This window comes from Dendronephthya gigantea, unplaced genomic scaffold (assembly GCF_004324835.1).
Source record: "Dendronephthya gigantea isolate DGI-Jeju-01 unplaced genomic scaffold, DenGig_1.0 000974F, whole genome shotgun sequence".
NCBI lineage: Eukaryota > Metazoa > Cnidaria > Anthozoa > Malacalcyonacea > Nephtheidae > Dendronephthya > Dendronephthya gigantea.
The window spans coordinates 3692-13975 of record NW_021163984.1 but is presented as its reverse complement, the minus strand read 5'-3'; the positions used below and the strand labels follow the sequence as shown (position 1 = coordinate 13975).

Genomic DNA, 10284 nt, shown 5'->3' with positions numbered 1-10284 from the left:
AACTGTACAGAAAAATATGGTGTAGGCATAACACGTGGCCCTGCGAAGTAGTTGGCACTAAGAACCATGCTGTCATGCCTGCCATCACCAGATCATCAGATAATCTTGGTTTTTTAATGTTGAAAATAATCCGTTTTGATACTTTTTCCTATGAAGATATATCACAGGGAATATTTTTTTCCTACAATTATTATATACAAGTACTATAATATCTAATTCCCGTCTGGTCCCTATTAGGCTATTACTCCTGACAATATTGTCGCACAGAAGAAAAACATTAAATATCTCAGCAAGTATTTGGGCTAAAGACCCCGGAATACCAGTAAACGATAGCGGTTAAAACGATTCTTTGAATAGTATATTCCAACCAGCATATAGTTATAACCTGCATTTGTATTATACGTGAAAATAAGAATTAAAATAATAGCTTGCTTTGTTATCTGAAATTACTCACCCATTGCAAATATATTTTGGAAATTCTATATTTTTTCGCTTTTTTGGTCTCTGTTGTCTTCAAAATGTCTAGAATTTGACATGTTATCATTCTGTTTTAATTCTGAGTAATTCTTGGTGTAGTATGTGCAAAAAAATCAAAGAAAGAGCATTTTATAAGTTCTAAGCGATAATCATTGCTAATCACGTGCTTAAGGCAAGCTCGAATCGGACCTAGGTCAGATTTTCGCTTTTGGCCCGAAATTTTTATTATTGTGAAATATTATTGCCGGTGATGCGATAATTCATATCATCAGGTATGTTTATATAAAAAATGGGCAAAAATCTTCTAAAGGCTTGATTTTGACGCTAAAGATATCAAAATAATCCTGAATATGTGAGCTAAACCACTGCAACCGGTTTTCGTTTGCATTTGGGCAATATCCAAAGAATTAGGCCGCTTTGATGTGTAATATTGAATATATACAACACGTGAATATCGTAGCTGTGAATAGCTATGTATGCATGGCGGTAAAACGCCGTATTTCCACTGGAATTTGCAATATTTAGCCTTGAAATTTACTACATTTGCGAATTTGTCAGTTTGCTATATTTACTATTATTCCATGCCATGCCCAATTCTACAATATTCTGAAAGGTTCAGTAGTTAAATGTACCACAGAATTCAAGTGCTACAACAGTTTGAAAGATTTACTTGCCTTTTAAATTCCGACTTTCCTGTTCGATGGGGTTCTAAAGCTGGTAGGGGAATAAAGCCTTTTAATAATGATTGAACTGTAATTTCTTGTGAACTTCATGAGAGAAATAATCGAACAAATACACTCATACTGTGATACATTGGCTTGGAATATGCTCCAAAACGTGTGAAATCGAACATTTGTTGTGCAATCACCTTGCAAATATCAAAGAAACGGTATCAAATTTTGAATATAGATTAACCAATCTGATTGGTTTTTATTGAACCAATCGTGGAGTACAAAAATTGACCAATGACAAATTGACCTGTGTACAGAAATAACCAATCAAGTTGTCTTAATTTTGCTGAATTATGCAAGAGCCTACAGGCTATAAAACAGAGCCGTCTGCGACCGTTTTTCTCAGGTAAGTGAGTTCTTTCTTTAGGTAGGATCAAGGTATGTATAATTAATTTTTTAAATAGAAGTAGACCCCGTGGCCCCGCTGTTAGCTAAGAATCTCTGTCCCCGTATCTGGAAACACGGCTCACTGCTTGTCTAACTGTGTTTTGCTTTTCGTTTTCTAGGGAGCTACTAATAATTTTTTTTTGTGTTTTTCAGACAAAGACGATCGTAGTTTAGTTTCAGTATCCAACCCTAAGAAGCCACCCCATATCCATGCCGTCAGTTAAACCCCAGCCAGCAATTGCCTTCATGCTAATTGTGATGCTTAATTTTCTAGGAACAACTCACCATATTTTTTGTCGTTTCAGCTACAGAGTTAGTGGGTTGTGGGTTGTTGGATGTTGTGTCGTCGGTTGTGTGTTTTGTGTTGTGTGTTGTGTTGTACTGTCTTGTCCTCTACGTTTCGTATTGTCTGCCAGTCGGTTTGGGAGAAGCCCTGTAGCTCTCTCTTTTTCCTGGCCACACAAAGAACACATTTTGCGGATACTCCTTTTTAGGAGTTCATGGGTTCGAATCCCATGAATGTGTCAATTTCGCGCTGATATCTAATGTGGTCCGTCTCAAATACAAAAGCACAACATCCAACGGACAATCTGCATCCTTTCATCACACCAACTACAAGTGTTGTCCTCATACAACAGAATGGAACTTCCAACGGAGCAAAGAGTAACCAATACCCAAGATGAAGTTCTTGTACCTTCTCAAACAGGACAGAATGCGGCACTTGTTAATGAAGTATTCTCGATGTTTAAGGGATCCTCTCAGTTAGACGTCCGATCAGAGGATATTTCAAAGTGGTAAGCTCATTTAAACTTGTGATTACTCTGCGAATACTTCACCCATTTTAATAAATATGAGACCACTAAACTCATTGCTGTCCGGTCGTAAACGGCGCACACAGATAATTTCGGTTTTATCTGGAAGTGTTTTATCAATTCAACTAGAAATTGTATTATCTTAAAGAAAAAACATTTACCTATTTGTATAACTTTAGTTCATTTCAAAAGCTTTCCTATAAGCCAAGATATTTATTGCAGAACTTGTACTTTTTAAATTGAATGTTAGAGAAGCAAAAATACGCAAAGCCTTCCAAAAATCTCGCCTAAAAACCTCCAAATATTTGTAGCTTACATTGGGATCAATATTTTCATATATTTTACTCGAAATACAGTTGCTTTGGCGATTTGTAGTGATATTTCCAACTAATGTGTTTACAAACGGAAACCCGAAAATGTGCATATAATTATCACCATATTATCGAAAATTTGACAATTATGACCTCTAGGGACAATTTTACCCAGAAATCGATTTCTGGGCTTATTTTACCCCCACGGGGTAGGCAACATTACGTTTTTGACACCTCTAACCTCACGCGACAACCACTTGTGCATGCGGCTGAGCAACGCCTCACTATACACAATAACAAATAAAAAAATCTATATTTTTCGAGTTTTTCTGCCCATCCTGACTTAAATCCTATCAGAAAAGATAACTAATGCCTTTACAGTTTATATGTAACGGTTAAAAGACGACAGGATAAAAAATAACTAAGAAAATAACGAAATTCCAAAGGCGAGTTATATTTCCATTTTGTAATCCTGAGTAATTTGATATGATTTTTAGAGCTGCACTGCAGTGTCAGGTTAACAGCAATATTGATTAATTTCTTGATTAGAAATTTTCCAGCTATATTTTGGTGGTATTTTTGTGCTTTTTAAATTAAACGGATTAATTTCAACATTAAAAAACCAAGATGATTTCATGATATCTGGTGATGGAAGCATGACAGCATGGGTCATAGCGCTAAGTATTATGCGTACACAATATTTCACTGGTGTTATAAAAAATAGATTTTTTTTCTCCCTTTCCTATTATGTAATTGCATTTACCAATATATATGTAACTGTCAGGGGGGGGTATTATGTGAATATGAAAGAAAACAACCTGCATTTTGTTCTGTATATTCTTGTGTTATAGAAGTCAAAAATACATGCTGTTACTATACTGTATAGGCCCTTGTGATTCATATACAATTATAGTTTCAATTGTGTGATAGTTATGTTTTGTAATCTCAATTGTAGATTCTATGGCATATAGAGTCGAATTGGTACGGCAAAATATCTTTGAGAATTGAAGTTTATGGCGGTTCTTCAGGTATGTTCTGGCAATTCACTGAAATACTATTTGTTGGCTAAGGAATGTTGTCCCATGGTAGCGGTACGCATGAATCTGGGATATCACAATGCTGATAGCCTCACAACCCTGGACAATAATATAATAATTTACTTGTTCCTTGTGTTTCAATTTTAGATCAAATAAAGTATGGCAACCCAGGAGTTGCTAACAATTATTACCTTTCTCTTATCACTGACTACACCTCCATCCATCGCTGTGCCATACATGGATTTGATGGACTGACATACCAAGCAAGGTAAATATTGCAGGCTACATGGTATATGTTCAGTTTATTATTATGTCATATTAGGACTGTTGGACATTATTTTTTTATTCAGTAATTCCCCTATATGGGAATGTGATAAAATTCGATGTTAACCCCCAAGTAAAGATTTCACAAAATCAATGGAAATAACGCTGTACCTCGACTGGTTTCAATTCTGGAGGAGCCGTGTATAGCAAAATTATATGCATTATCATTTCATTTTTGTTGATGATTGTTCGATGGTGTTTTGGTGCCAGAAGATAATTGATACTAATTATTGGCCCACGTACTGAAGACACATAACATCCCAGATAATAGCAACAAGTGTTGGGAATGCGGATAAGTCGACAGGACATGGTCGCTTAAATGAGGCAGCTTCCTGGTCTGCACGGAAAAATAACCAGGACCAAATGCATTGGCAAGAAAGATGTTTGTCGGAGCGATTTCACTCAAAGTCGTCGTGATTATAATTAGTGGGTGAAGACCTATTCTGTGTCCTGTAGTTCCGACGGGCAAAAATTCGATCATTACAAAATAAATGGACTAGTCAGGGTTAGCTGGATTAATAAGCAAGGCTTCTACAGATTACCCTGTCACGTTATATGCATCACATCATTTCCATGCGGTCATATATAACTTTTAATGTGTGATTAAGATTAATTGTTTAACAAATTATTCATTTCATTAGAGACTCGCTGGTGGAAAATGTCCTATCACCAACTGTAACCGCGCTTTACATCCGCATTCATCCAAAGACATGGTATGCAACATATCTTTGAGAATTGAAGTTTATAGCTGTTTTTCAGGTATGTTCTAGCAATTCACTGAAATACTATTTGTTCACTAAGGAATGAGAAATGACTGAGAGATCCATCTGACTGAAATATATAGCGAAAATTTTTCAATAAGTGGCTTATGTAAGAGCGAGTTTTTGATTTAGAAATAAATTCTTTACACCCTACCAGCGGGTTTGTCAGGTTTTTTACTAACTTAGGTGCATTGGAATACAAGTAAAAATAAGGCGTGTTTTAGAAGTTATACCTGGACGAGGAATCCAGCATATCATTATGAGGAACAAAGCTATTATAGCGGTATATACTCAGGGCTATCACAATCAAGTTTAGTGTTATCGCTTTATTTCAATGTTTGCTGCACGGTCGGATTCTCACAATTAAAGGAAAATCAAGCGAAAAGTTTCACACGTACAAAAGTATAGGTATGGAACTGGGGCCGGTTGTTCGAAAGATGGATAACTTATCCAACGGATAAGTCCTATCCAACGGATAAATCTGGATAGTTATCCATTGGATAAAAACGCGTTGCAGGAAGCGTGGATAGTGAAGTGGATAGCTATCCAATATATAAGTTAAAATTTACCAGAAGAAAACAGGATTATTCTGAAATTTCGTACCACAACGTCAGCTGTTGCTAAGCATTTACAACATTGAATTCATAATCATTACGAATTCTCGAGTATAGTTACTGAATGGAAAAGACTTGAACAAGTGATTTGCTCGAACTTTGCACTTCACATCATAGTGATTTTATTAATTAAACACATTGCAATTTTATTCCTTGACCTTGCAACGCTTTGCCTTTCGGTCCCATAGCAAATTTAGAAACACTATTTTAATGTTCGTGAATGAAATTACTTAGATATTAGCAAGTTTCCTTGGAATAGGTTGAATCTTTCTTTGCATATTCGCGTTTATAAACTGATTAGAAGCGTATAGTAAATTTACCACCTGTTATAAATGCGAGGATGTCCAAAAAATCGCCGGTCGAACGGAATGTGTAGGCAACGTGAAACGCTGCTGCGACAAATTGCACTTCGAAAACATTTTTAATATATAGTGAATACAATCATGATGTGTATTAGTTTGTTGAAACACAGTAAGAGGAATATTGCATTTTTGTCCTATTTTATATAAATGTTTACAGTGTTACCTTGTATCTTTGAATTTATCCACTGGATAGTGGATTTAAACCACCTCCGGACCTTGGATAAATTTATCCGGTAGATAGCGATTTTTATCCTCTGGTTAAAGTTATACAAGCTTCGTGCAACCCAAATCACACGCTGGATAAAACTTATCCGTTGGATAGTGAGTTATCCGTTGGATAGCGACTTATCCACCTTTCGAACAACCGGCCCCTGTTCTTTTATTTATCGGAATAACTAGTGATGTGATCTTACATGAAGCATTTTCAGTCATGCTGCTAAACTGTCGTGCTGGCTTCGCCACTGAGTATTTTATTTGCTCGCAGAGCCTCGTCTGCCGAACGTGACCGTCGGCCAGTCTTCACCATGTACGGTGACAGTTATTTTCTGCCTTTTAACTTGCCGACATGCAATGTTTCATTGCACGGTGAGTTTTAACTTTACTGAAGGCGCTACTATACAATATGCAATTTTCCTTACAACTTGCAATGCAATTATAATTCCGAAAGATGTTAATTTTAAAGAGTGTTCGAAATACTAAGGAAACGTTAGCAGATCGTAATAGATGTTCGTATTTGACAACTTTAGATGCCTCAGGAGTAGAATGGTTTTGCAATTTGCAAGGAAAGTTGCGTAGTGTAACAGCGCCTTGAGATTGTTTCGGAAAGCTGGTTAAATTTCGATGTAACTTGCAAACATGTAATGTTTCATTGCAATTGCGAGTTGAAAATAAGGGTCATTGGACGGAAGAACGGGACAAGTATCGTAGTTTTCAACATACCTTTTATAAGGGCGGAGACATTGATCTTCCATCCACGGTCGGTTTTATCATTTTTTCTGCTTTTTCTATCATTTCTTTATCCTACAAAAGACAAAAAAAACTTGTTAAATCGTGGATCAATCTAACACTTTTAAAAGCTTTCTCCTAACTGAACTAATTTTATTTATACCGTATAGTTCTGTCAGTTCTAAATTGTCCTTCATGGAGGTCCAGTAGGGGTCATCCCGTATTGATCCAGTGTTACTACAGGAGGAAACCTGAACTAAACTGACTTTATTTATGCTGGATAGCTGTATCAGTTCTAAACTTCAACCAAACTAATTCTAACAATTCGAAAAAGCTGGGACTTCAGACGAAAAAGGTCAGCCGATTTTGAAAAATCTTAGATGCGGGGTGTTATAAGGCGGTTAGTAATTTCATCATCACCTTCATCCAAGGATGTTCCAGAGCTTCTGAAACCGTGATGCATTTTCTGTGACCAACAGTAAGCAGTTTTGTTATAAGATCCTTAGCTTCACTGCTAACATTCTTCCAGAGGTTGTTCGGAAATTTATACGACCCTTCTTTGACTTGTTTCTCCAATGGGTTATTTGCCTGCTTTGAAAATAAAGAAGATCCGGAAAGTCTAAAACACGTTAACTTTTCATTGACGTACTCCAATTTTGAAATGAGGTTAAGCTACCTCCAGCTTCATTACAAATCGTGTTCACTACGTGAATTTGAGTAAACTGAAGTATATGGCATACCAAACATATAGTATAACTCCCAGGCTCCAGCAGTCACACGATTTCTTGTAGGATCGTTCTTCAGGCTACGGGATTAACATTTTGGTAGCGAGGTAACTTGGTGTACCACAGAGTGTTTCCATATAGGAATTTGATCTAAAAAATTAATTGTTATCATTGAGATCTGTAACAATGAGAAATAACTGAACCTAAAACGTTTGCAGAATGCGCTCTGCTTTCGTAAAACGAAATCACGGAAAAAAATCGGAATTGAGATTATAGTGACTTCCAGGATTTGCTGGCAATGGTCACATCGAATGGTTTCTTCAAAGACAATTTAAAGGGCAATTTAAACACAAGTTCAATACACAACCGACACAAACCTTTATAAGCGTTTCATCATACGAGGAACACAATAAAACATTTTCTGGCTAAAGAAGAAAAAGTTAAATTATGGTCGTTAAAGTTTAGGATATAAAGACAGTGAAAATAAATTAGGGCGTGCTTACCTTCCAATCCCTGTTAGTGATGCCATTTTCATGTAAATGCTAAAAATACGAAACAGTATGAATAAAGTTAGTTTAGTTCAGGCTCCTGCAGTAACACTGGATCAATAACAGATGATCCTTAGCTTGGTGTCATTAAAAGCTCCAATCTCTTCGTGATATTTTCCATAAACTTTAGTCATCGCCTGTGAATGAAATATTCCAATTTGTTTAATTCATTCTTCGAAGGCTACACATGGCTACATTCCCGCTAAACGACATCCTCACCTGAAGGCACATTGCTTTCATAGTTGGTTTAGTTGTCAATAGGAATCAGTGATACAGATCGTTAGACAACTCGAGCCTGAAAACAAAATAGAAAAGTCGATCGAATCTTGAATGGTTTCATCCATGATTCTATACTTCTCTACTACATTCTGCAGGACAAATAACATTGCGTGAACTGTGCAGCAATATAGAGAATAGGGGGAAGCCAGACAGAAAAGCACATGGAAAGTAGTTTGAATATTTGCAAACCCTGATAGATAAATGTCGTGGACTCACACATTTGTTATCGGCGTCTCCTCGTCGTTTTGTTCCAACAAGACTCTCAAATAATAGTCACCTGATAGCAGAGATACGTTACTGAGTTTGATTCCTATCGAGGAATAAGGGGGGGACGCTTTATGAAGAACTGTTAAAAAGCTAGAGCAGTTAGGCTTATCACTAACCTGTTTCAGTTCATCAGCTAAACATTCATACAGGACTTCAAACTAAAGGTGATTCCAAAAGACAACGTTTCCACTCAGATCTTTTTCCATTGCAAATGCGTGCAAATCAGATTCGAGTGCCCCAGAAGTTCCTCTCGCGTCTGTCACATTGAAAACATAAGAAATTGTTTCATACTCTTTTACGAGAACAGTTTAGAGAAAGAGGTCAGGACTATTGAATTTGTCTTGTTATACTCATAGCGACAGGAAATCCTCCATTACATTTCCATATCCTATATTTTCAACGGAAACTAACCTTAACTTCGAGACTCACCTTGTAATTCCAAATCAGGTTGTACGCTGTCAGATCTTGACTGAATCTGTAAAAAAGATCCGCTTAAATATCATTGCTTTTTCATCTTTCAAACGACTAAAACATTTTCCCATTTTCTTAATACGAACACTTACTTGTAATAAAAAAACTGGATTTAAATTCTCACATCTTTCCTGGATTTGAATCCTATTTTTGTCTCCAATGCGAGAGATATCCTTCAAGTTGATTCCTCAACGTTCCCCTCGTTTTTCCAGAGCTCTAAGAAACAAGTATAGCACGTGAAATAACAGGCTTATACGTACATGCAAGCATGCATTATGAAATTTTGGAACACGATTGTTGATTTAAAACGTACTTCTGCAAGCTTTACATTGTCACGAATTGATAAACGATCTTCTTCAGTCTCTGGTGGCTGAAGGAAAGATAAAAACTTTCCAACAAAATTGTTTCTTTACAAAAAGGTTTTACACTTCTGAATGAATTACCATTTAATTATTTCCTCAGTGGGGCAGTTGGCACAGTTTAAGGATGAATGATGGAGTTTAGTTACCAAAGCAGTTGATACCACTTAGTCATGAATACGATTGGTTAGTCAGAATCACCTCAATGGGTTTATGTAAATAATGGCCCTCGCAAAAAAGTTTTCAAAGATTTCTTACTTCGTCAGGGCTTTCAAGGTAATAGAGCAAACCAGCAGGCTGTGAAAATCGTATTCAAATTTATTACATAATTGTTTATGAACCAAAAATTATGAACAGGAAATCTCGCATTTAAACTTTCTTGTATATTTTAGACATTAAAAACTATAACTACTTTAATACGAACATTATTCTCGCAAGTAATGCCATTGCTGTTGGATGATGCTATGCCAACAATAATGATTATAAATTACTTATGGAGTATGCTTGTTAGTCTCAATTGAACTATTTACAGATGGCTAGTATATAGAGGATTATAAAATCACAAGTTTTAAGATGAATCTGAGAATGTTGCTAAAATACAACTCTGGTCCTGCGGATGGAATAGAGGCTATACCTTGTAGAGTTTGTCTTTTGCACAAGATAAATATACTTTATTCACGTAACTCGTAATACTTATTTCTACTACAACCAAGCGTGTGTTCTTCTACGTTTTTTGTACGTCCTCTGAGCCCGCGCTCTTGTCCTATATCTAACATCATATACGTTGTGCTATAACATGCAACAACACTACATCTCTCCCTTTTATCGAACTGTAACCATAACACAACAAAACAAATTATTATTAATGTTAAAG

At 36.2% G+C, this 10284-nt stretch overlaps 1 protein-coding gene and 1 long non-coding RNA gene across 8 annotated transcripts; both read right to left on the bottom strand.

The window, feature by feature from the left end:
• Positions 1 to 487: 487 nt before the first annotated feature.
• On the bottom strand, positions 488 to 7623 carry LOC114544829 (calcium/calmodulin-dependent protein kinase type II delta chain-like). Of its 7 annotated transcripts, none has more exons than XR_003690641.1 (4): positions 7502 to 7623; positions 7182 to 7352; positions 6756 to 6836; positions 488 to 522 (listed from the first exon to the last, which is right to left on the bottom strand). XR_003690641.1 is itself a non-coding variant. In XM_028563328.1 (3 exons), the coding sequence occupies exons 1-3, from the start codon at positions 7447 to 7449 to the stop codon at positions 6759 to 6761; spliced, it is 261 nt and encodes an 86-aa protein (XP_028419129.1). In that variant the 5' UTR covers positions 7450 to 7511; the 3' UTR covers positions 6619 to 6758. The 7 variants fall into 7 exon arrangements, 2 of the variants coding, with proteins under 2 accessions (XP_028419129.1, XP_028419130.1); XR_003690639.1 differs by lacking the exon at positions 488 to 522 and adding an exon at positions 1152 to 1191; XR_003690640.1 differs by lacking the exon at positions 488 to 522 and adding an exon at positions 3998 to 4037.
• Positions 7624 to 8130: 507 nt separating this feature from the next.
• LOC114544828 lies at positions 8131 to 8569 on the bottom strand. Its single transcript, XR_003690637.1, has 3 exons — positions 8530 to 8569; positions 8254 to 8329; positions 8131 to 8171 (listed from the first exon to the last, which is right to left on the bottom strand). It is a non-coding gene; the product is annotated as an uncharacterized LOC114544828 (long non-coding RNA).
• Positions 8570 to 10284: the final 1715 nt, after the last annotated feature.